At 36.9% G+C, this 27,774-nt stretch overlaps 1 protein-coding gene across 1 annotated transcript in view; it reads left to right on the top strand.

Moving 5' to 3' along the window:
* The window catches only part of ptprq (protein tyrosine phosphatase receptor type Q), an 88,837-nt gene that overhangs the window by 43,558 nt on the left and 17,505 nt on the right, over positions 1-27,774 (top strand). Inside the window, 16 exon segments of the mRNA XM_042335062.1 lie at positions 230-398; positions 1,990-2,283; positions 3,260-3,535; positions 4,713-4,864; positions 5,414-5,555; positions 6,671-6,934; positions 13,118-13,459; positions 16,155-16,276; positions 18,401-18,587; positions 19,206-19,447; positions 20,026-20,095; positions 20,551-20,709; positions 21,685-21,910; positions 22,133-22,206; positions 25,199-25,298; positions 26,415-26,543. Of these exon segments, the coding sequence (XP_042190996.1) occupies positions 230-398; positions 1,990-2,283; positions 3,260-3,535; positions 4,713-4,864; positions 5,414-5,555; positions 6,671-6,934; positions 13,118-13,459; positions 16,155-16,276; positions 18,401-18,587; positions 19,206-19,447; positions 20,026-20,095; positions 20,551-20,709; positions 21,685-21,910; positions 22,133-22,206; positions 25,199-25,298; positions 26,415-26,543 (2,948 nt within the window).

Raw genomic sequence — 27,774 nt, 5'->3', positions numbered from 1 at the left:
ATCACTTTGAGATGACCCTCTGACCTGAAAGGCACTCTATAAATGTAAGTTGTTGTTGCTTAATTGATGCGGCAAAGAGAGGAAACCTTCAACTAAAATAATCAGTGTTTTGATTTCTCAATAGTTACTTTGGAAACAACAAGAGATTTCTTGTTGCTAATACCTATATTCTTGAAATGCAAAAGGAAAGCAAGATAGGTTAAAAAAAATCTTTATATTTGCTTTTCAGAATGTGACAGATTTTGATGAGGAAGGCAGTGTGGAAAATGCAAATGTTTCAGCACAATTGAATAACTTGACCAAATTCAGCCACTATCAGCTGTGGGTAACTGCCAGTACCCCTCTTGGAGATGGGAATCAGACCAGTGAAATGATTGATGTGTACACTGTTGAAGATGGTGAGTTTCATTCAAATGCAAAAAAACAGAACTAATGAGGTTAAGTGTAATACATGATGCTCATTAGTTGCTTAAACCTTTTCTTTCTATCGTAAATCCACATAATCATAATAATAAACAATCCTTGCATTTGATATCGCACCTCGTCATGTTGTTGAGACGTCTCAAAGCGCTTTTTATTATGGAACTTTTTGTTTTTAATTTATGAACAATCATGAAGTGAATAACCAATTTATTTGTATCTGGAGGATTGATGGCCAGGACACAGGGAGAAACTCCTTTCTCTCTTTGTATAGTGCCATTGGATATTTACTGTTCACCTGACCAGGCAGACAGGACCTGGGTTAAATGGCTTATTTCAGGGATAATGCCTCTGACAATGCAGCCCTCTCCTAACACTACATTGGTATGTGGACATGGGTCTTGAGGTCTTGAACCCACAACCTTTCTGTCTTAGAGGCAAGAATGCTACCAACTGAGTCAGGCTGACACCCAATGTAAGATATCAAGACGTACGGCATCATTTGACTGGCATATAATATTCAACTTTGTTTACTGACAGTGGATTCCTGGGAACATGCTTTGTTAGAATTAATGCATTACAAATCTATAACAAATACTTATAATATTGCACAGTAAAAATGAAATGATAAAAATGAAATTATGTTTTCCTAAGTTCTGAGGGTCACAAATCTTAGAGACAAATGTGATAGAGACACATTTGTTGGTATTCTCTAGATCAGAGTGTTTCAAACTGAGGGGTGTACACCGGTTACTGTTTTTTTCTTGTCTTACCAGCATTTTACCCAAGTTGGGGGTGTGGGGGTGAGTGAAATGGAGTGTGAGGTGAGGCTAGGCCTTGGAGAGAGAGAGAGAGAGAGGGAGAAAAACCTTAAAAATCCATAATACCAGTTTGTTCTGTTCCTTCCAATTGAAATATCATTCACTCACCATTCAGTAAGAAAGATGATGATGTGCATGGGACATTCAGCTCCGAGGGGGAACATTACATAAAAACATTTGAAATCTCTATTTCAAGGGATCTAGACTATTGATTAGCCTGTGATTTAGTAAATGTAAGATTCATTTTTACTTCCTGAATTGAGGCGCACGGTTGAGAAAAGACAATTTCTAAATTCTGAAGAAACTTGCTGATTCATCAATATCTAAATTATGAGTTGAATTAAATTCATCAATATCTAATGAGTCACTAATGAGCCCTGCTAATGAGTGGCCATAAACCTTGCATGCAATGATTTATCCAGCACCTCTTATGCTGTAATGGAGAACCTTTTGAGGCCCAAGAATTTTACCTTTCACCTTTCATCTCACATTTTAATTAACACTACATAAAACCTGTTGGATGTTTCCTTGTCACACGATATGACTGAGCATAATTAACCAGTTGTGATCTTTTAGTAATGCATTTTAGTGAAAAATATCCTAATTCATAATTTTATTGGTATTATGTTTTTATTATCACATAGTCTTGACAGCTTTATTATTGCCTGACTATTGCAGAGTTGAACACTGTTTTCTCTTTTTACAGTAGATATATTAAGTTAAACGTTACCGCATTTGTTCTATGTAGTTCCAGAAGGAGCCGTACAAAATATTACCTCTCAAAATATTTCTTCAACATCCGTAACTATAAGCTGGCTCCCACCTCTTCAGCCAAATGGAAAAGTATTCTACCACATCTTCTGGGACGTAGGAGTCCTTGAGTCACACAGCCAGAAGTTTTCCAAAATTACTACTGACACAAGTATACGAATTGAAGGACTACAGATGTCCACGGACTATATGATCAGTGTCACTCCTGCAACAAGCAGAGGATATTCAGAAAATACTACAACAATCCTACATATCAGAACAGATGTAGGCAGTAAGTAATTTTTTAATATGACAAATACTATGATATCCCAAATGGATTATTTGATATCTGAAAGGCCTATCAATTATGTGATATTCTAAAGTGTCACTGTGTTCAAATATTTTATATTAATTTGGACTGATTTAAAAAATCTGCCTAAACAATCAGATTTTTTTACGAACTGTTTTTATTGATAATGGAAGCAAAATCCCAAAGTAGATTAAAATACACATCATGTTGTGACACAGATTGTAACTGTTTTATAACAGTAAACAGATGCAGATTAAATACTAGCATATTTTCTACCATGGCATCTGTGAAGGTTAATGTTGTATAGTTATAAATCAAGTTTGATAAACAACCATGTGTTACATAAACTAATATTTTATTTACTCTGTTACAAACAAATAATTATTTAACTGTAGGTGAATGGCTAGGAAAACAAAAAAAAATTCTCAGATACTATGAGATTACTACAGGTTCTGTATTGTATACATGGCATAGCCCATTTAGAAAAGAAATTTCATAAATACATATATATGATATTTATGATATTTATACCCGTTAAAGTTTTCCTCTGGATTCTCCCGTTGTCAATAAAATTAATGACTGAAATCTGAGGTTCTTGTTTAAAGGACCACTTAAATGTTATGAGGCTGAAGTTTTTAAATTGCATTTTGCATGTATAGAAGATTGTGTGAATGGAATGGTATATCTTTTTGTGTATAATACTTAATGAAATGTAGCAACATTGTGCATGGCAAAGTAACATTTAAATCTAAGCAGCTTGCTCCAAAAAACAAATACGTCTATGTTCTTCTCTTTATGTTTGTAGTATCTTGCAAAGATTAATTTGTCAATAATTCCTTATTAAGTGTTCCTTTCCTAATTTACAATGTTAACTGATTATTTCTACTCGTATTCAGAGTATTAATTGTCCTGGGACAGTTGGTAAAGTACATTTTTAATTTTATTTTTAAAAATTTAGTTCCAGAAACATCACCTGCAAATCTTACATATAGAAATCTATCAACTACAGCAATTCAGTTATCCTGGAATCCAATTTCTGAAATGAACGATGCTATATTATCTTACACCATAGAACTCAATGGACCGTCTGGGACTAATTTCTCAACAACCTCTAGGACTAGTCTTACTTTAACTAACCTTTTGCCTTTCACACACTATAATGTCTCCGTGTCTGCAAACACAAGCAAAGGTCTTGGTCCCTCCTCTTCACTCACAGTGTTAACAGAGGAATCAGGTGAGTAACAATCAACTGAAGTATTGCCAGTATTGTATTTGGAAAGACTTTCATACATTAGTTTAAGAATATATTGACCTAATAAGATGACCTAATGAGAGAATAGCAACAATACATCAGCTTGCTTTACTATGAAATGGTAAGATGGTAATTGATGTTCAACTATCATCTATAATGAGTTTCCAATCTTAACAGTTCATCAAGGAAGTGATATTTTCCTCACAGGAAAATGCTCTGGAAGCATCAAGAGGGAAATTGGAAGAGTTGTGGAACTAGATGGCCTGCCATTCACACGGGTGACATAGAGGAAAAGGGAACGCATAGTTATCTTGGAATACTAATCATTGTATAGTTTATGATAGTTAATTTCATCCATTTTCAATTTCAGTATTTGCATTATTATGAATTTACACTTCTGGTAAATAACTATGAAGATCAACGTAAGGTTTTGCCAGTGATGGGGAATGGAACACACATATATTTTGCAGAGTAGACCTCAAATACAACATAAGTCAACTGCAGAGTAAAGCTCCCTCTACTTTGCCTCAAGAAATTTCCTGGCCATTATATTTATAAACAGGTCAAGTTGTCTTGTAATATTATAATAATACTTCCATTTGATATATATTTTGATATATTTCACGTCAGGAGGATGTCTTTCAATACATCACCGAAGTTACTGTAATCATAGCAACTGTGTATCTGTAGGCAATCCCAACAGCCAATACACGGCATTGTCCCATATAAAGCTATGAAGTGAATGACCAATTTGATCTGTAGGATTGTTAGTCAGGAAACCGGGAGAAATTCTCATCCCTTTTTGGATAATGCATTATTAAGGTGACCACTTTCTCCAGCCTAATACCAAATATATTTGTCAATAAACTGTATTGAGAATAGCATTTACCTATTTTTTGGTAAATGCCACTAATTGTTAACTTTGTTTTGTTCATACATTTGCATTTCAGAACCATATGGCTTTTTCATGACTAAAATAGACTCAATTTGATAAGACTGTGAATGACAAAAGTTTATCTGTAACAACAGACAAAAACAGAATCCCAACTTGTCTTCAGAACCTTGTGTCATTTTAGCTGATAAAATGATTATGGGCATATGAATCAATCGCTTTTTAAAATTTTAAAATGTATGATTTGTTTGGATGACTTTTTTCCAGTGCCATCGGCTCCTCCACAAAACCTGGAGATAGTGAATAGTTCAGCAGATTCTGTCTTGGTTCGGTGGAAACCCAGTCCTAAGCCAAATGGTCTTGTGCAGTTCTACAGTTTTAAAATCATTGAAAGCAGAAATCAAAGCACATTTTTCAAGGTACTGCTGATCTCATTTTGTTACTTACAGTTTTACCAATGTAATCCCATCGCAGCACAGCACCTACCATCATTTAGAGTTTTTGAGCCACAGTGTAAAATAATCATTTAAGCAGCATTAATCTTGCTGTTTTTTTAAAATCAGCAGTAAATACTTCCTCAGTCATTTCAGAAAGAAGATATTGGGGATGATTTTTTTCTGGTTAATAGATTTACTGACCAGCACAGAATGTTCACTCACCAAGATGGGACATCTACTGACAGGTGGAGAATTACCCCCACTCCATAGATTTTCCTTTGCCAGTATCAATACTGTATTTTCCATCTATTATTCAAGAACATCATGCTGGCGGGAAATCTGTCAATTGTTAGGAAACAACAAACTCAATTATATTTTTAACAGTCAGACAGCTTGTTTGTTCAGTGAAAGTAATATTCATAGACACAGTACACACAATATTCTACCCAAGAGATGATACAATTGTACAGTTTACATTAAAGTGCAATTTCTTACTTATAAAATGTCTCAATACCACTTTTTTTTTACCAGAATACAACTGCAGTGCTCCATGAAGCATATCTGACTGGATTCGAATTGCCTGGTGAATATTACATCAGTGTGTCAGCATTCACAAAGGTGGGGAATGGAAATCAATTCAGCAATATTGTCATTTTCCGGACAAATAATTCAGGTTTGTTGAACTCTAAATGATTATACAAATGTAATCTTGTTGTTGTTTATAAAACCACTATTTTTATAAGTTATTTAAATCCATGAGAGGCTTGACTTTAGTATTATAGCAATATTTTAAAACTTAATTATTGAACCATACTCCTGCATTTTATGATTTTGTGGACACCTTTTAATGGAAACAATTAATCCACATTTGGCTATGTCCAGGCTCTTATTTTCTTCAATGTAAATTAAAATGTTCAGAACATGGATAAGGTGGTGCTTTCTCAATCAAGATCTCCCTTTTGAAAGATCTGTCAACTGACTCCTCAAAGTTCTTCTATTTTGGGGTTCAGCCAGATGTCTGAGACATGAGCAAACCGATCACCATGCATAAGAATAGCCAAACCAGAATGAGAGTTCCACATATCTTTGCCACCAACACATTGGAGATTTCTGTGTGCCTGGAATGGAACGTGCACCCTCTTTCTGCAGCGATGCACCCTGCTTACCTAATTCTGGAAAGTATTAGCCGCAGGTTGGCAAGAGCCAAGACTTGGAGACCTCAGAGTGTGTGTTGGACTTACGGAGTGTAACTGGCTGAAATCACATAGCTTGCTATTGAGAGTGTTGTCTGGCAAGCCTCCTGCTGTATGTCCAACTAGGACAACCCTACCCATTAGGGCTTTGGCTTGCGGGGTTATAATAGGAACTAAGTGACTGATCTGCCCCTCCAATGAGCCATGTTGGCTGGTCAACCATCAGCAGTGGCCTGGAGTACTTGGATTCACCTGGCTCAGAAACTGGATTATTAATAAGACCACTACAAAGGATTGACTCGATTCTGACATTCTACTGCCAAGCATGTCACCATGGAGACAGTTCAGTGGGACCCTCTTTATCTCCCTCCTGCCCTCCCACATACGAGGAGAAAGTTAGACTTTGAATGAGAAAGTTTAAAGAGAAAGGAGTTCTCACTCTTATTATAAATACACTGTAGATTTGTTCTTTCGGTACATTTCCTTCAGTGTTAGAGAGATGTGACAACTTGCAATGCAGAAGGAAAACTGAGATTATTAATGATGCATCTTTTTAAGAGTTTGTGATGGTTTGTTTCCTCATGTGCAATTCCAGAAACTGTCCAAAATCTTCACTGCTATGCATCAAGCTGGCAGTCAGTCACCATCCAATGGGACCCACCGTTACAACCAAATGGAAATATCACTCATTATATACTTATATTTGAAAATCATAATCAAACAGTTGCTCCCAGTTACCGTGCATATACATTTACAGATCTCCAAGCAAATACTTCCTATCAATTCAGTGTCGTAACTGCAACCTCTGTCGGAGAAGGAAAAGGCACAAATTGCATTGTCAGCACATTACCAGCAGCAGGTATGAATTTCAGCAGGTTTCATTCACAAGACCTTTGGCAGAAGAATCTACAATTTGTTTATTGTACAGGATATACTTTTGTTTAAAAAAAAATGCTATGTAGGTGGAACTCTCGGTAGTTTGATTTGAAGATTCTTAAGCATGGCGCTGGGTTTCCACATGTGTCAGACAGCCAGCTGAACAAGAAAAAATTGCAACCCATTCTAATGTTAATCAGTGGAGTTTGTGTTCTACGTTCATACCGGCAATAAGAAAATTACTGCTTGTGAGTGTGAATTACAAAAGAGTGTGAAAAATGCTTGTTAGTGAGTCCAAAGCAAGAAGACATAAATATAAGATAAGTGGTGGTAGACCTAATAGGGAATTTAGGAGGAACAGTGAGCATATGGAACTCACTGGTGGAAGCTCTGGTTGAAGCAAAAAACATAAATGTGTTTAAGAGAAAACTGGTGCATACATAAAGGAGGAGGGCATATAGCAGAATAAGAATAGGAGGTGTGGGGGCTCGTGTGGAGTATAAACGTTGGTGTGGACTAGTTAGGCTGAATGGCCTGTATCTCTGCCATATCACTCTTTGTAACTCTATGGAATGTTACCTTTTCTTCTCCAAACCACATGGTTAATTGCTGCAAAGATTTGACTAATTTTCACAAAACCAAGGATATAGGCACTAAACCAGGAACATAAAGCTTCGGAGTTTCATTTGATCTAGTGCCAAAATATATCATACATAAACTATCTGGGCTGATTTGTTGCATTCCTTCTCACTCTATTCCCTCCAGGGTCAAGTGAGCATTGCAAAATAATGTCATATATCATGTCGATTTTTTTTTCTCAGAATTATCCTTATAGCAATTAATTGATTTAAGATGTGGCTTCGTATGAGAACCAAGTATAATAGTTTTTTTTGATGATCGTTTTGTGAGGATGGACGAGGCTGATCGATTTGGTACAGGAAAGGTAATATGGAATTTCTGAGCCTGTACTGAAGGCAAAGACTAAATTAGTCATAGTTATGTAGCCAGCTCTGAGTCACCCTGAATTAATTTTTGTTGGAAATAAAAATAAGATTCGCTTCACTTTTGAAGGCTACCAGATGTTTTTTTCATGAGTAAAAATGTTAAGGACTAACCATCCCCCACCACCCGCGTATATATATATACTCTAAAAACATTTAGCCCTTAACTCGTTGACTGTCATCAAGTTAAATTATATTTTAAATAATTCACCTGCGCTCATCATCTTATTCTCCTGTTTCATGTGTTTTTTTNACTGTATTTTCCCTTTTGTAATCTTTTCCTTTAATATCTGTTTCTTCACTTTTTACTTTTTTTGTCTTTTTTTGGATAATAAGAATAGATTTTACAGCCAAAGTCAAAGTGGTCACATTGATGATACAGTCATGTTGATAGTCAATTGATATTTTTAATTGACTATTACATTGCTTTATCATCAATGCGACCAGATTGCTTCCTGATGTGATTTTTATATTATGTCAGAGACAGGGCTTTGGAAGGCTTAAACAAGTAAAGTTGGCAGCACAAAATGATTTAGACTGATGCGTTGAGTAGCTCACTAAGGGTTAAGTTGACAGAAAAGTTGAAACTGAATTTTTATGGCATGAGAAAGTGGGAGGCTATTGAAACAGAATCAAGTTATGCTGCTCTGTTCAGCAAGTGTACTGAATCTTTTGATGTTGGCTTGTTGGAAATGGAATGCCATTTCTAAGTCTGTATTAGAAAATTTGTTATGTTTAGTGAATGGAACAAAAAAAAGACCCCAGTGGGTTAGAGTTCTGCCTGATGCCACATTTACCTTCCAGCATGGTGGCTGTCAATCTGGCCTTCAGCAGTAGCATTGTAAGGTACAAAGCCATTGCTAATTCCTCTGGCGACGTGGAGTACCATCTCAGATGATGGTGTTTTCTTTGTTCCTTTGGTGACTGCAAGGTAAAGGGTATTTCCCACTGTATTTTTTTTCATGGCTGAAAGACCAGGGAAAGTGCCAAGTCAAGGAAGCTGCAAATGCAACTTTTAAACAACTTCACATGGATAAATTTAGGTGGTTATATTAGGGACGTCTTTCCGAAGTGAAGGGATCTATACAAGTGTAATTTGTTGTTGTTGTGAAGTCCGTTCCAGAGTGTAAACAAGACCGACAGCTCAGGGCATTGCAGAGCCACTTTTAAATGAAATGAATGTTCCATACCTTTACATTCTAAGCACAACATAATAATAATCTTTACATTTGATATAGCCCCTTATCATGTTGGCATTGAGATGTGTCAAAGCGCTTTACAGGGTAGACTGTAGTGTATTTATAGGTGAACCTAGCAGCCAATTTGCATACAGCAATGTCCTACAAACAGCCGTGAAGTGAATGACCAATTTTGTAATAATTTTGATAATAATCATCCTTGCATTTGGAATAGTGCCTTATCACGTCACGAGACAACTCTAAGCTTTTCACAGGACATACTATAAAGTGGTTTTGATTGTGTAATATAGGGCAAAACACAGCAGCCAGTTTGCACACAGCAATGTCCTACAAACAGCCATGGAGTGAATTACTAATTTTTATTCGGGGGATTGTTAGCCAGGACCCCGGGAGATACTCTCTTCTCTTTTCAAATAGTCCCATAGGATCTTCAGCATCCTCCTAGACAAGCAGACAGCACCTCGGTTTAACGTCTCATCCAAACGATGGCACCTCTGACAATATACACCCTCCCCACCCAGCACTTCATTGCATTGTCATCTTAGATTATATGATTCTAAATCCAGATGTGGGGCTTGAATCCACAACCTTCTGACCCAAAGGTGAGAATGCTACCACTGAGCTAGGATACAATGAGGTGATTGTTGGCTAGGACACTGGAAGAAATTCCCTTCTCTTTGCGAATAATGTTGTGGCATTTTTAATGTTCACCTGAACAGACAGGCAGGACTTCAGTTTAATGTCTCATCCAAAGGACATCGCCTCCATCAATGCAGCACTCCCCCAGTACTGTATTGGAGTGTCAACCTGAACTGTGAGCTCAAAGTCCTGACACAGGACTTGAACACACAGCCAGAGGCAAGAATGCTACCATCTGAACTAGGCTGACACCTAACTAACATTGGGATGTAAGCTACAATCCTGATGCGAGCTGTTGGTGTCCTGCAGTAATGAAATGTTATTCTCTCAGGTGTAATTTTCCAATAGCACTGGAAATTACTGAAATGTTCAGTTATCTACCTAAGATAATATGTTGCCTAGAGACATTATTATATCTTATTCTTCATATGGGAAATGTAGGAAATTCACTCATGTGGCTTAAGTGCTGATCTGATCTATTTGCTAAGGTTAGTAATTTTAATCAATGATTAGATTACATTTATAAAGTTGAAATTAAATCCTATGCATATAAATAGTTATTTTTGTAAATACACAAAGATCAACTAGCTGCTTTGAGGACATGGAGCAGGATAACCCCTTTATTTTGAGGTTATCTGTGAACTATTGAAATGTTATGGTAATAAATCACTGCACTATTGATGACATGTAAATTTCTGACAATTTTACTGTTCGAACTTGAACAATTGTTATTATACTATAGCCTGTAAGAGAAAGGGAGTGTGAGAGAGTGATTGAATGTATGTGCGTATCTGTTTGTGTGTGTGTGTGTGAGAGAGAGAGAGAGAGAGAGAGGGAGAGTGCAAGAGTTTGGAAATGATTCCCAGTAGAATTAGCAATTCTTGTAAATATGCATTCGCAATCCTGGAATTTCAGTAAATATCTATAAACTGGTTAAAAGTCTCACCTTTAGGGGACCTGATTTATTTTATGTTGTTTCTGAGAAGAGTTCATGACATAGTTCCAGACTTATTGCCTGCAAAGTTAAGTGGACGTGACACTACTTTGGTGTTCTGTGTAAGCAGCTTTGCAGACCACATCTGAGTAGTAAATAATCTGAAGAGGCAGGTGAGCATAACAGCTTCTCCTTATGTTTCTGAGCAAGTAGGGTTTCTGCTGTGGCTGAGCTACACAGTTTTATCTGCCAGCACACATAACTCCCACATTGTATATTTCAGCATCTTTTAAGATGCAAAAGGCAAATTGAATTGAACAATGCTATTGCCACATTTTCTACACTCCTTAATTTACAAAGGGAATTTAATTTTAAAAAAATGTATCAATGATGTTGGATTGAATGGTACCAATTGATGCCCTATGTGGATTGACAGGTTAAATGTTGGAATCTATGAATCTAGGAGAAAATTATAATAACCTTTTTTCAAAACCAGTGCTACATTTGACTTAATTCAAATAAAAGGACTACACATTTTATTTTCAACTCTTTAACCCAAGGTTCTCAGTTAAATAGCTGCAGGGTTGAATCTCAGGCATCGTCATCATTCAAATCTACTCAATAAAATTTGAGTTCCATTTCCTAGCAAAGCCACTTGGTTGATGTTCATCTGTAAAGACATTCAGGCCTCACTCCACTCGCATCTAGGACTCTAATGATAAAACCTTCTGACCGGACCTTTTGTCAACTTAAACCACTATTAAAAAGTCACACATCAGAATAATATCGCAAGGTTTACATGGTAGATAAAAACAAAATGTAGCATGTAGCAACATCTTCAACCTAGAAATGTGTAGAATTCACTGCCGCAATCATGTGGGATATAAGAAAAAAAGACAAAGCTCTCCATTAAAAGCTCACTATTAAGCGCTCTGCAACACTACCCTGCAAGAGGGGCGCTATATAAATGCAAGTTGTTGTTGTTGTTATTGTGATGCAGTATCTGAGACATTTCCGTGAACAGCATGAATTCTCAGCTGTGATTGCATTACCTGCTCGCACCTCTGTCAAATCAGGAGAAAACAGTTGTGTTTATAAATCCATTCACACAACTCTGCTCACTGACCTCTGACTGCTACTGTAATCCATGTCTAAAGTTAGAAAAAAGCTGACTAGGTAATCATCTATTTTCTACCATTAGAAATACAATGATAGTTAGCAGCAGACTTTTTAAAAAATGTTTTTAAGTTTATAATAAAAATCTTTACATTTGATATAATACTGTAAAGTGGAGTGACTGTGTTATTTGTTGTTTAAGATTGCAGCAGCTGCAGTGTTGCACAGCACGGCTGACACAAAGTCCCTTCTTCACGGTGGTCTCGCCACCAAAGGCAAATTGCTTATTCATCAGAAATCAGCAGTGTTATGTTGAATATTGCCTGTTGGTATACTGCCAACAACAAGAATGCATTTATGACTGACACATGATTACATTATCCAGCTCTCACTTTCAGGTCTTCGCGGCTCAGATCTCTCACTCGTGACCCCTGACGCATTAGATGCCTTTTGATTCAGTTACAGGTCAATGTCACATAAGCCAGTACCATCACCAGCACTCACTTCGTCATTTTAATATTCTTGAATCGGCTTTTCACATCCTTTGCTGAATTTGCTGTTCCCCCGTTCAGCTAGCAAAGATCCTCAATTACTAAGTACCCCTTAGTCAATCTATGGACAAATGTTCATGTATTGCCATTTGTATAGTTTAACATGTGATGAATTTATAAAGATCAAATACTGCAATCTATTCAAAGAAACAAATGTAAGACCTGCTTTGAGCTTAGTACGAGGGAGGATCTTATCTGAAGTGGAGTCCTCTAGCTTAGTATGGAGTCCTCTAGCTTAGTATAGAGTCCTGTAGCTTAGTGGTTAGAGCACTCACCTCGCAAACAAGAGGAGCTGGGTTCGATTCCCGAGCAGGGTGAAATGTTGGGCAAATTTCCTTACCCCACATGCCTCTCTGAGCAGAAGTAGGAACTCAGTTGTTAGTCAATTGGTGGATCGCTTTTTCCGTGGGTAATAATCACATTTCACCCACAAATATATAGTCTTGACCATACCACTTTATGGTATATTCTATGAAACGCTTTGAGATGTCTAGAAGACGTGAAAAGCGCTATATCAAATTCAAGGATTATTATTATATTCTGTGATTCGCTTTGAGACATCTCGAAGACGTGGTAAGGCATATATCAAATGCAAGGATTATTATTGCAGAAAAATGTTGGCACATACTTGGTTTGATCTTTCAAAGGAAGCTCAAGTTGAATGTTACTGATTTTACACAGGCTGGTAAAATGCAAACGATTATTAATATAATTCTACTCTTTCAGTCCCCAGTGCTCCCAGGAAACTAGAGGTAGTCAACATCCAGTCAACATTTGTCACTTTGAGATGGAAACTCCCAGAGATTGTCCCTGGATACATAACGTTCTTCAGGATCACTGTATACCTACGCTCTGCCTCATGCACTGACTGGGAAACTTCGGGATGTGTTGAAACTGAGGAAGTTAAAGACTATACAAATGGCAAAGAGGATGATGATGATGATACCATAGAGACAACTGTATCAGGGCTAAAGAAATTCCGATGGTACAGGTTTAGAGTTGCTGCTAGTACAAATGCTGACTATGGCAACTATTCAGCTTGGGTTTCTGCAAAGACAGCAGCTGGCTGTAAGTATGGAATGAGTTGATTCTGTAACTGCAGTAAGTGCTTATTACTGGTATTTTACTCACTTGGTATTAATAATAATCCTCGCATTTGATATAGCACCTTATCATGTTGTCGAAACGTCTCAAAGTGCTTCACAGGATTTTACTGTGAAGTTCTGCGACTGCATATTTTGTAGACAAATGTGACAGCCAATTTGCACACTACAAATGTCTCACAAACAGCCATGAAGTAAATGACCAATTCTATAGGGTGGATTGTTGACAAACACACTGGGAAAAGCTAATAACATTAAATATTATTGGATTTCTCATCAAACAAATACTTTGAACCCTCAGAGTACTTATCTACACTGGTCAAACAGAAAATAGTCAATATTGGTAAAATATTTCAAGTGTATATTTCTGGCATCAATTGCTTTACACTCCAACAGAACAGTAGAAGGAACTTAAACTCGATCCACTGAACCCCTTCAGCACTCCATGAATTGAAGAGAAAATCAATCTTTTCTATTGCTTCATCATTTAAGATCTTTAAAAATTACAATCAACGCAATTGAAATATTGCTCATTATAAACAATATTTATTAAAGTATTTTTTTAAAAAGTAATTTTTGATGCACCTTTTTATTGTGTTTACAGCATAGTAAAATAGGATTAAATAATAAATGTTCTCCCTGGGCACTAAAGGTAAAGCCAACCAAGAAGACTGCTTTTTATTGAATGGCGTTTCATTACCTACACTGTTGCTTTGCATAGTATTTTGTGGGTAATAAAACACCTGCTACAATTGAGAATGATTAGAATTAGATTTAACTGTAACAACACAAAATTAGCATACATAATAATTAAAAGTATTTATCTAGCCCTGTTGAAAGATGTAATATACAAGTACATGCATTACTTAAAGGATTGACACCTCGGGACACATATTTCTGTACAGTGGTTATCAGCTCAAATGGCAGACGTGACGCGCTTGTTAATAGGCTGACCTGAACTATTCTGAGGATGAGCCACTGAGTGATGTGATATCCAGATTTACCCTCTTACAAACCTTCCTAGCCACAGCTTCAGCAGCCTGACATAGAGAGAGCAGAAAAGGCATGTCCTGACCTCTGTTAGGGCCCAAATTCCTATGCTGCGATAGAAGCATGATAATCGGAAAATTATGGTTATTAGTTACAGAAAATGCATTATTGTGGAAAGGAGAGAAACAGTGTTCCGAAGAGGAAGTGCACAGATTATCTAGGAAGGAAAGAATGAAGACAGAGGATTCTTACAGAGCAAATTGCTATGATTTATAAGCAGGAGATCGAGCAATATCCTTCACCAGTACCTACTGGACTTGATTTAAAACTATCTTAAATCAGTCTGTGACAGTTACTACTGTGCCAAGAAAAGTTCATGGAAATCCTTGTGAAAGACCAGTTAAATTTGTAATCACCCAGTTTTTTTTAAATAAACTGTTTTTCTTATCTACATATTTTATTAATTATTGGTTAAAAATATCTCGTTGAGATTTCTCAAAGCACTTCACAAGATTTACTGTCAAATGTAGTGGCTTTGTATTTGTAGGCAAATGCGACAACCAATTTGCGCACAGCAATTGAACCACAAACATCCATGATGTGGTTGACCATGGTAAAGATCCCCAGACAATTTAGCTATCATGCAGTAATTACTAAAAATAACCATCTTTTTCCATTGTAAATACGCAACAAAAGAACTCTGTTGTTAGCAACCATAGCTTGATAAACCCTAGTGTCAAGTGTCAAGTGTGATATGGAGAAGTCACAATCCAGTCTCTCAAAACAATCCAACAATGTTTCTCAACATTTAAACAGTATCCCTTACCCCTTCCCTCACCTTCTCCTTGTTTGAATTAGCATGTTATTATCATTTTCTTCAATATCACAAAAGTATATTTTTCTGTGTATTGAAAATCCGCAGAATGTTCATCTGTATAATATGCTTTATTTCCTGTGCTTGTTTACAAAAGTACACAGTCACTACACTTTACAAGTGAATCATGTGAAGCGTTTGAGACATCCTCCCAAGAAGAAAGGGGTTAATACCCAATACATGAATCATTATTATTACATTTTTAGTTTGTACTTTTGTGTTTACCATAGACTTTACTGAAACAGAACTCTAGATATATTTGACTCTTTACAGTTATCACTTACAAAAAAAATCTTGTATCCAAAGGAATGGATTCAACTTACGTCTCAAGTTGTGAAGGACAGTGACAGGTATAAGTGTCTAAATGCAGCTGCATGATCCAGACCGGTGAAATAGAATCTATCCATCGCACAGTGTCTTAATGGAGATAGTTACATTGAGACAGTATAACAGTGCACTAAGACAATGAATTATGTTGGTAACTTGGCCTGTTTATAGTAATTTTAATTATAATAATCCTTACATTTGGTATTGCATCTTTCACGTCAGGAGGACATCCCAAAGCACTTCACAGGATGTACTGGAAAGCGCAGTGACTGTATGTTTTGTGGGTGAACCCAGCAGCCGATGTGCACACAGCAATGTTCCACAAACAGCCATTAAGTGAATTTTAATATTATGCCAACATTGTCAGCAGAATCTGCAAAGTTGATACCAATGATTTTCTTTGCTTGGAAGTGTTTAATGCTGAATGACAATTTTACCTGTTGTTTGACAAGCAATTTGTATTCTATAGATCCAGATGGCCCTCCTGAAAATATAACTGTTACAGCAATATCCCATGACACCATTGTAATTACCTGGGAGCAGTCTGCAATAATTACAGGTCCAACTTCCTATCTTATAGATGTCATAACGGTAAGACCACCACTTTATATCCCACAAAAATAAAACAGACAATTTAAGCTTTGTATTTTGCATAATCAACTATTGTTTTCAGGGCAGTTGACCACCAAATTCAGGAAGTAGATAAACAGGCAGGCATCATGTGGCTCTGATGCAATGGTTTCTGATTTGTGGACAATTTCTGAACTTAACTCTTGTAGCACTGTGAATATTTCTACCCTGTTGATCCCACTTATCTCTCACGCTAGCACCTATTGGTGAATACTCATGTGGAGAAAGATGAGGGAATTGGATTAAGAGTAGGTAGCCCCAAGAAGGGGAGCTATCCTAGCACAGGCATGAATTTTAATTTATTTTTCTTTCCCTTCTCATTAGGCACTAACCCCAAGCTGAAGGTACAAGCAGGTGACTGATTCTGGGGTGTTTGCCACTGCTTGTAGTAGGCCAGTTGGCTTTTCTGGGAATTGTCCCTCTCTACTTATAGGGAAGTGTCACGTGGCCTCTGCTTATGATAGCAGAGCGAAGATTAGGAATGGAGGCTCTTCATCGAAATCATCCTTATCTCAACCCACCCTCGCCCGGCTTCACTGGCTCCCCATCCCCCAGAGGATCAAGTTCAAGACCCTCATCCTCACCTTTAAAGCCCTCCATGGTCTTCCTTCTCCCTACCTCTGCTAAACTACACTAAGAAATCCACTCCCTCCGCTCGGATGGGGCACTGGCCTGCTATATGTGCCCTGCCCGCTGCACCATTGGAAGTCGGGCCTTCAGGCTCTCTGCCTCCACCCTCTGGAAATCCATCCCAGAGCCCCTCTAATTTGTCCCTCCCTTACCTTCTTCAAGGCCCATCTCAAGACCTGCCTCTTCGACCGTGCCTTCGGTCATCTTCTGACTTTCACCCCTCTTAATTTCAGCCCCAGCTCGGGTGAAAACCCTTCACTATCCAGCACCTTGGGATGTCCTCCTGACATGAAAGGTGCTATATATAAATGTAATTTGTTGTTGTTGTTGAGGCACCCATGGATGTATCCAGTCATTTTGTGGCATAGTGAAAAGCAGCAGTGAACAGTGCCACCACACTACCAATAAACTGCAAAGCGTTTAATTTTCAAATAGTTTTCAGCCTCTGATTCAAAAGGAATATTTTTTTATTTAACAAAACCATTGAAATAATTTGTGTTAAAGAAATGCCATGGCAATTGTGCCTCGTCACATTGTTGCTGCAGTTCTAGAAAATCATTTTTTTCAATTTTGCACAGCAATTGGTAAATTGCCAAGACAGTGTATTCAACAAATAAATGCTGAGATTAAAGGCATGATTGTCAGTAAAGGAAATGAAAGTCTGTTTAGTGCATCAGTAGTTTCAGTCATGGTTAGCTCTTCGTGAGGTTAGAGAGGCACATCTGTCAAAGTGTACCATGTAACACCATTACACAGCCCGGCTGACCAAATGCTTCAGCAGCTGCTCTTCTGTACAAACAGCACCTAGTGAATAGACTACAGTTGAGCTCATCAAACATGACTTTTAAACTAAAGGAAAAATAATATTGGAAAGCAGCTGCAATACTTACATGCAATTACTTTTATACAAAATTATATGTGATTTGAAGTTTGCAGGTGTTGTATTATTAAGTGACCACAAAATGATGTGGAAATACACCATTTATTTGATTTTCATAAAGACAGAACATGACCATAAATAGATAGTCAAACGGCTATACTAGAGACTTCATTGCCATGAGCAAGATTGAGAACTGGAAATTCAATGTTCACAAGTGCAATGAATGTGTACAAAAGCACAAGTAAGAAGAGACAAAACATAAAACAAATCCATGCATATCATACTTTGTAAAGTGCTTCTAATAATCCCTCCAAAACCAAAAACAATAATAAATTGGTCATTTTCAATCTACGACTGTTTGTGGGACATTGCTGTGCGCAATTGGCTGCCGCGTTCGCCCACAAATATACAATCAATTCACTTTACAGTGTGTTCTGTGAAGCGCTTTGGGACGTCCTCCCGACGTGAACAGCGCTATATCAAATGCAAGGATTATTATTATTATTATTGCTTCTACATTTAAGTAAAACTGGTTTAAGTGATTGTGTTAACAATGTATTTTTCCTCCCACATAGGAGGATAGCCAGGAATTCAACATAACCATTCTTAAAACAGTGGATCAGAACAAAACTTGTGAAATATTTGGTTTGAAACCATTCACAAGGTACTCTGTGACAGTCATAGCATTTACTGGCAAAGAGGAAGAGGCCCGTGTTCACGGTAAAGCCAGTGAGCCTGTCATTATTAGAACACTTGAAGCAGGTAAGCCTTTCTTCTACTGCCATTAAGTCATATTTTAAAATCATTTGGGATATACATTATGCAAGGTCTCTTTCCCCCCCACCCCTCAATATTTTGAGCATTCAAACTTAGTGGCTGTTACCTTTGTTTAGCTTAGTGGTTAGAGCACTCGCCTTGCAAGCGAGAGGACCTGGGTTCAATTCATGGGCAGGACAAAATGTTGGGCAAGTTACTTCAAACGCCTCTGTTTACCTAGCAGTAAGTAGGAACCTGGTTGTTAGTCGATTTGCGGATCACTTTTCTGGGGGTAATAATTTCTTCAAATTTTTTCAATAATAAATTGGTCAATTCAATCCATGACTGAATTAAGTGAGACACTTAATTGGTTGCTGCGTTTCGCCCACAAAATATACAGTCAATTCACTTTACAGTTTATCCTGTGAAGCGCTTTGAGACACCTTGAAGACATGATAAGGCTATATCAAATGCAAGGATTATTATTATTACATTATATGTGTACATGAAACTCCCTACTATTTACAAAATGAATGTAACTTTCCACAATGGTTTGAGTTTTATAATTTAAAACTATTAAGTTTTTGAGTGGCAAAATAAACCCTACTCATTGTCTTTTTTTAGTGCCAAAGGGTGCACCGGAGAATTTTACTCTTCAGGAGATATCTGATGAAGTGACAAAGGTGTATGTGTCTTTCATACCACCATCTAACGCCAGTGGTGATATTAATGGTTACCAGGCTATCATTCACAAAGAAGGGGACACTTCTGATATCCGTGTGGACAATCTTAAAATTATTGACAATAATCAATCACTTATTGCTGTCATAGAAGGGCTAAAAGGTGGAAACACGTACACAATAAAAGTAAGAACATTTTAAAGATTATTAAAGAAATGTATTCATGTTAATGAGAGCTGCATTGCAGACTCTTAACCGGATTGATTATGAATATAGATGTTGGTTCATCTCTTCAGCTGTTAACTCGTCTAAACATTTTTGCATCATCATTATATCCTTTTGTTTTCACTGTGAGCAATGTAAGTGCTATTTTTGTTTCAAAAACAAATCCTTTCTAACTTTGTTTTCTAAACATAAGAAAGTATTTAATAACAACAATGTTTGAGGCATGTTTCAGTTGTGTAACATTCTTGTGTAACAATCCTATAAACATTTTGCTGTATTTTAAAGTTGTGGATGAATGCATCAGATTGACATGTTTTATTGTATTTGCTGAATAGCCTAAGCATTGGTAGATAGTGCTGCTTGTCAGTGCAAGAGCTGAGCTTTCCCTAATATGTTCCCAAAGTATTCTTTCAAGATGATCATAAAACTGAGCAAGTCACAATTTAGTAACAGAACATGTTTGGTATGTGTTAAGGTTTACTCGAGCAATGCAAGTTTGTTTCCTGTCTATATTCAAATCCAAAAATATATTTTCCAAGGTCCGTGCTATAACTGGAGCTGGTGTTGGGCCACAGACAAGTGAACAGAGAGTAACAATGGGCATCAAAGGTAGGTTTTCAAACGCCATAAGGTGAATAACTTTCCAACCCTCATCAGTTGTTCCAACATTCAAATTGACCTCCATAACCATCAATAATGAGTCATGACCAGCAAATCCGTATGAAGCAAAGTTGTGAAATGAGTGGATACAGCTTTGTGTTGTGACTAATGGCATGACTGCACAATCTACTCCAGGGGTAAGATTGTAAATACACAGTATTCGCTGTAGTGAGTTCTAAATAGCTGAAACTGGAGACAAATCACTGCTCCAAATGTTTTATTAATATCACAATTAAGGAGCTATCTGCACAGATCCAAGAGTACATCCAGTGTGAAGATATATTTATATTAAACATTCTCTTTATCACTATAATTAGACCATTAATGAAAAAAAACGTGTACAGCAGATCCAGACACACAAACCTGTATGACCAATGTTATTCTGATCATTGTATCTTCCACAGCTCCACCTAAACCTGATCAAAAGCCATCTGTTGCTTTGGACAGTTCCGGAGTTAAGTCAGTCAAGTCCACTACTATTGAGATCAGAATGCCGAACTGTTATTTCAGAGATGACCACGGACCCGTCAAGACAGTCCAAGTAATTGTGACTGAAATAAGAGGTAGGAGCGTTTCTTCAGGGGGATTCCTCTTGAGGTTTTAACCTGGTAACGTATTGGTGTCAGCCTGGCTCAGTAGGTAGCAGTCAAGCCTCTAAGTCAGAAGGTTGTGAGTTTAAACCCCACATGAGGACTTTGAGCTCACAGTCTAGCTGACGCTCCAATACTGTGATGGGGAGTGCTGTATAAAACCCTTCAACAACAAGATTCCATTTAGATGAAACATTAAACTGAGGTGCTATTCAGGTGGACAATAAAAATTATATTGCACTGTTCAAAAAAAGAAGGGAATTTTACCTAACCAATAGATAAACTTGGGTCATTCACTTCATAACTGTTTATGGAACATTGCTATATGCAAATTACTGCCACAATACCTTACAAATATACAATCACAGTCAAGTACACTTTACAGAAACTTTATGAAGCATTTTAGGTGTTGAATTCAAGATAATTATTATCATCTTAGTCATCTTGGAATGATGTTACTATCAAGCCAAACATCACAGTGATATCATACCTTCAGAGCAATCAAAAAGAGTTTTTATCACCGTAGACCATATCAGCCTGTGAAAATTTATGGAAAAAAGTTTGACAGATTGCAAACCTAACGAATTGAACAATCTAGTGTTGCAGAGACACAAAAAATACTGTACTATAAATTAATCTTGAACAGTCTTGCTGCAAGGTAGTGGCAACATGATAATTGTGCAAATATTGATGTATCAATATTTATCGTTTTGTCACGATCTGTGTTCACCAGGCTGCTCAGGCTGTTCTGAGCTTCAAAGTTCATCTTCACATGCAGTTAATTGCATAGAAGAGGCAGAAGGATTTGGGAAAGTTTTGGGAGAGGGGATGAGGAGAGGTGGAGACTCACGTAGAGTACAGTAGAAACACTCATTGGGTGAGTTGGAACAAATAGTTTGTTTTCGTGCTATAATGTTCTATGTAATTTTATGTCAAATTTCTTAACAGGTATCAATAATGGAAATATTTCTACATGGTATGAAGCCTATTTAAAGAAGCCCAAACCATATTTTGCGAATGAGGGATTTGCAAATCTGTCATGTGATAGCAAAAACAAATATAGACGTAGTGTTAACAAAGAGACATATATCATTGGAGCTGAAAAATCCTGTCAGTCTGTGGGAAGTAAAGGGAAAATCTGCAATGGACCTCTAAAGCCCAATAAAGAGTACCTGTAAGTAAAATTTGAGTACGATTTATATCACTGTGAAAGTTTGAATAGAGTAAAATGACAGCTTACACATACAACATATTTGTTCACTATCATCTTCCTTGACTTAGATTGCATTAAATTAAATTGTTTTCATGTTTTCCTATCAGGATGTCCTTGGAAGTAAATATCTGTTTAAGAATTTCTACAGGTACTTTTCTACACAAAATTTTTTTTTCGTTCTAGGTTCAAATTTCGAGCAACAAACTTCCAGATGCAGTTTACAGACTCAGAATACTCTGATCCAGTCAGAACCCTGGGTAACAGATCCAACATAGAATTAATATGTGTTCAATTATCTGTGCATAATGCGCACATTGCCTTTTGATGCACGGCCGTGTTGGCATTAGAAGCTTACAAACCAGGAGATGCATTTCAATTCTCCATTAACGACAGTGCAGTAGATCCATATCAATATGGCAGCCTCAGGGTCAGACAAATCAACACTGTAGTGTGTTCACCATCACTTCTCACTGTCACACTGGTACAAACACTGTCTGGCCCAGTGGTGTCAATAAATATGTTTTTCAGGTGGGGCAGTGGAATACCATCCTGACCGTCAGATGTTTCAGTAAATGAAACAAAATATGGATCGCCATGGTGCAGACATTTGAATGGTCATTGTGATTATTTCTTTAATTAGTTTTTTTCCAGCAGAGAAGACGTAACGGCCCTTTAATCTGCCTGTGCTATATTTACTCTTCTTTCCCCAGTTCCACAGCAAAAAGAAAACACAAGAGCATACCAGAACATTGCAATTAGTATTTAAAATACATCTGCTGCCAAATCAAGTACATTTTCAACCCCTCAGCACAATGCAATGTCATTAGCTTCAGGGCTTTAACCATCATTAATTATATCCTGCTCTAAATGTAAAGCGAAAGATTTATTAACAGTTAAAATAAGTCACCATTCTCAGTAGTTATTTTCAGTTGCCTTCTTCTGTTCATCATAATGATTCCTAGTTGGATTAGACACACCTTTCATGTTTTCAGGAGCAAACGATAACTTTATTGAGCAGGTGTAATTATTGGTTAATGGATTATTCTTGACGAGGTCTGCTCAGCATGAACATTAAACATTGCTCGTGATAGACAAAACCATGGTAATAAAGGCTCAAAGTGCTCATTAATTTTACACGTCTAAGTAACTAAAATAAAATTGGTCATTAACTTAATGAATGTTTGTGGGACATTGCAGTGCACAGATTGGCTGTTACATTCATCTACAAATATGCATTCACTACACTTGTGGAGTCCAGTAGCTCAGTGGTTAGAGCACTCGCCTTGCAAGTGAGTCAGCTGGGTTCAATTCCAGGCAGGGTGAAACCTTGGGCAAGTTTCCTTACTCCACACGCCTAATAATAATCTCTCCAAAAAAATAATAATAAATTGTTCATTTTCAATCCACGACTGTTTGTGGGACACTGCTGTGCGCAATTGGCTGCCGCGTTTCGCCCACAAATATACAGTCAATTCACTTTACAGCATGTTCTGTGAAGCGCTTTGAGACGTCCAGAAGACGTGAAAAGCGCTATATCAAATGCAGGGTTTATTATTATTTACAGTAAATCACGTGAAACGCTTTGAGATGTTTTCAAGGCATTATATTAAATGCAATGACTATTAATACATAAACCCATTTCTATGTGGTGCTTATTACATTATTAAAATCTTACATTTTTCAGATAATTTTGAATCACTTTCTTCAGGTGATGAGTTCAACAGAGTATCGCTAGCAATAAATATTTATTGAATAATATCAATTAGAGCGCAATATTTCTAAGTCTTTACCTCCATTTATATTACAAAATGAATTTTATAATTTTACAACTAGCATTTATATAGCGCCCGTCACACAGGGTAGCGTCTCAGAGCAGTGAAACGTTCCGTCTAAAGTTTACAATATAAAGACCCTTCAATCAGTGTAACACAAACTCACTCCTTTCTGGCCATGAGTTTCACACTGACAGGATTAGTGTAAGCAAGAAGCTTTAGTGATATCAGAGCCTGTCTTGGGATATAATCATCTGTCTCTAGGAAACAGGGCACATCAGTGAAGTGATATATAGCTCCCATTCATCCGGAGTGCCTTCTGTTATTTATATTCAATGTTATTTATATTGTTAAGCTCCTGAGTTCCTCACAGTATATGTCATTGCAAAAAGCAACTTAAAAAGGTCAATTATGCCACCACATTTAACCTCATTAGGTTTGAATGTCGTTTGAACATTTCTTAGATCAAATAAAACAACATAGTTCAATAGATCTGCCACATACAATTTTTAAAAGCAGTTTCTAAAGCAATGTTAATTCCAACCATTAATAAACAGTAATAAGAAGCAGAAATAATAATACAGAAGAACCAGAATGTAGAGTCGAATGTTTTTTTNAACAGCAGTCTAATCCACTCAGTTAAACAAACCTGTGTAAACAAAACTTTGTTGCTTTGTTCAGATCAAAGGTAATGCAGCTACTGCTGGCGAAACAAGTGTCTTGTGTTTTCCCAATTGTACTTCACATTATTTCCTGCAGTTCTTAGATGTGTGTGTTCATTGTTCAAACTGTTCAAGAGGTCAAATGATTGGAAAACCAGACAGTCCAATCTACACACTAACGGTTATACTTATATTATGAGGTTTAAATGGCAAATCGTGAAGCCTAAGCTGGTAAAATCTGAAAAAAGGCTAAAACCAAAACACCATTTAATAAAACATGCTACCTCGTAAGTACTGATCCTAGGATGAAAGCGTCCAAATATAATTTTTTTCTATGCCAAGGTTGTTTTTTCAATCACTGGTTTAAATTTCTAACTTATTTATTCCCATTTGAAGAAAAACATTATTTGTTACCACTCTGTAAATTTAGAAAGGTTTATTAAAATAATATTTGCCATGTAATTTGATATAGATATTATGCAATATAAATCTAGCAGTAAGGTAAGTGCACAAAAAATATTTGTGACAAAATATTTCCACTCATACCTGTAAATTATATTGACTGTAGATTGCCTTAGCAATTAAGGCATGAATACTTAATATTTGTAACCATGGTTGATGACATCGGATATAAAATTTGCACTTTGGTTTCTGATACAATTGGTTGCAAAACAGTCATAAAAATTCAGTAACTCACAAAAAGCTGTAGAGTATTAGATATTCTTTGATGTGAACATCTTGGACACTTATGTATTTTGACTTGTGCACAGTGACTTATGGCCTTATTTCATATATATGTATTCTTTCTATTACAGCAGATGGTCTGTCAGGAAGAACTATTGAAATCATCCTTGCAGTGACTTTGTGTGTGCTCTCTATCATCTTGCTTGTCGTGGCTATCTTTGTGATTGCAAGGTAAGGTGAACAAGAATTGAAACTTCTGGGGGTGTTATAGGATATAAATTGTAGCCTCCTCCTGGTCCCAGCAGATAACAGCTCCCTGGGACGTTTTCCTGATGTGAAATGCCCTGTACAGATGTAATTTGTTGTTGATTACCTACTGCTTCTCAGACTTAATTGAGCACTGAAACTAAGAAGGTTCTGTATTCTAATCTTGGTGCTTCACCTCAGTCCTACATCCATTTTTGGGTAAATAAAATATGCACCATGTCTAAAAATATATCCTGCTAGTAGGAAGGGAAGATTAATGAGGTCACCCTGGGGTTGAATTTGAGGAGATATGCCTGGAAGAGCCAGGTAGTTCTGGATTAGAATAAAGGGTTATTGATGGCTGACCATCTCTTCTGACTCATCAATAAATCTGGAATAAAAATGTCCTCAACTCTGCATTAGTAAGCTGTAGAGTATTCATTACATTATTTAATGCAGTTAATACAGATGTATTTTTTTAACTGTTATGTCCAGTATGGCAGCCTTTATTCAGCAAAGAGGGCCTGAACTCAGGCTCATGTTCAGCACCAAGATTGGTATTTGGGATCAGGGAGCATGACTATCACACTCAATCTAATTGACTTCATATATCTGTTCCACTGGGGATTAAAGCCAGTATTGATGCAGTTGAGTTCTGACGAAAGGTCATTGACCTGAACTTTCCTCTCTCCATAGATGCTGCCTGACCTGCTGAATGTTCCCAGCGACTTCTGTTTTTGTTTCAGATTTCCAACATCTGCAGTATTTTGCCTTTTGATGCATTTGTACTCCGTTGCTGTGACTGTCTAGGGTGGCTCAGGATAATTCGCACTGGCTCATCCCAAATTTATACTGTATATTTTGTGGTGATTCACATGAGCACTAACTGATGTTGAATTATGGACTGTTGTGCAGTTGATTTGCTTAAAATGAGAAATTGAATTTTTTTTCACTTGTCTGGGTAATATTGAAAATATTATACAAAAGGACAGAGAAGATGGAGCACAAATATTGTTAACCTTCAGATGTTTCCACCTAACCTATTATGCTCTGCATTTGGATTGAACTGACTTTTCACCATCTATTTAATTTATGTTGTAGAATAAGACAAAAGCAGAAGGAAGGAGGTACATATTCCCCAAGGGAGGCCGAAATTATTGATACAAAGTCCAAGCTGGACCAGACGATTGCAGTGGCAGACCTGGAACTAAAAGAGGAGACCCTGACACGGTGAGCTTCCAATATCCTGGCAACCAAAGGGCCTGTGGTCCTACTCCTGACCCTATTCTGACCTCTACTTGTTTGGAAGTGTTTGCTTTGCTGTTATTTACTGAGGTCAATCAATTCCTTTTTCAAAGGCCAAACTCCATCTTTTAGGCACTTCACACCAGTGTACATAAAAGCAGGCAATCTCCCCTCTGGCTGGAATAAATGTCTCAATGCTTGCTCTCACTTTTGAAACCTTGGGTGCATTTCACAAATCTGACGAAAGCATAGCTCGTTTGATGTTTTGCTAGGTACATGATGTTTGGCATGTCAACTTGTGATTGTGCTTTTTCTGTGGATTGCCTCTCCTTTTGAAACGCAAGAAAATAGAAGGGGTAAAGGACAAGGGAACTCTTTGAAGAGAAGAGTGCTTTATTGGAAGGTGACCCTTGAATAAGTAAATATTTTATTCAATTTCCAGGGCATGTAATCAATGTGAGAGTATGATCTGTTTTACATATACAGTTATGCATTTCCTATTAATATTTCACATCTTCATATTAGCATTATCTTTGCGTGTGAATGGGCTTTTTGGGATTCTTTCTTTGAACAAGTGCATCTGGAATAATAACAATTATAAGTCATGAAAGTTCAAGAGTTCAAGGAAATATCCTGGTTATTCTTATGTATCACAGTTTGTCAGAAGCAGTGATTAATTACGAATTTAATACTGGAGGCCGTCATAATAATAACTGTCACAATTCTTGAAGGAAGCAAGTATGAAACATAAAATGTTAGTTGAACTATATGTTAAATAAAGTAGAATGCATAAAGATTATTTTCAAAAGTGGTTCTGATATGCTCACCGGTTATAATTTTGTAATCATTGGATTTCATTTATATAGTGTCTTTCAAAACTGGAGGATTTCTCAAAGCACTTCAAAGGATATACTGTAACTTGTGATGACAGTTTTGTGCGTGAATAAAGATAGGAACAAAATGAACTTAATATTGCATTGAAATCTACTAATGAAAATAAACAATTCATACAATCTTTAAATGAATGCTATTTTATGTGAAATGCAATATACTGCTAAGATCTGATTTGAAGATCTCTGAACAATGGGCACATTTGTTAACCCATGTGCCTGTTTTGCTAATTCCTGTGTAAGTTTCTTTAGATGGAAGTTGTCCATTAAAATATTCCTAAAGTACTAGTTGGATGAAAAACAAAACGGCTAATGTTGGAATGTCG

The sequence above is a fragment of the Callorhinchus milii genome, unplaced genomic scaffold (assembly GCF_018977255.1).
Source record: "Callorhinchus milii isolate IMCB2004 unplaced genomic scaffold, IMCB_Cmil_1.0 Scaffold5, whole genome shotgun sequence".
Classification (NCBI taxonomy): Eukaryota; Metazoa; Chordata; class Chondrichthyes; order Chimaeriformes; family Callorhinchidae; genus Callorhinchus; species Callorhinchus milii.
The sequence above is the reverse complement of the archived record's forward strand: the minus strand, read 5'-3'. Positions and strand labels throughout refer to the sequence as shown.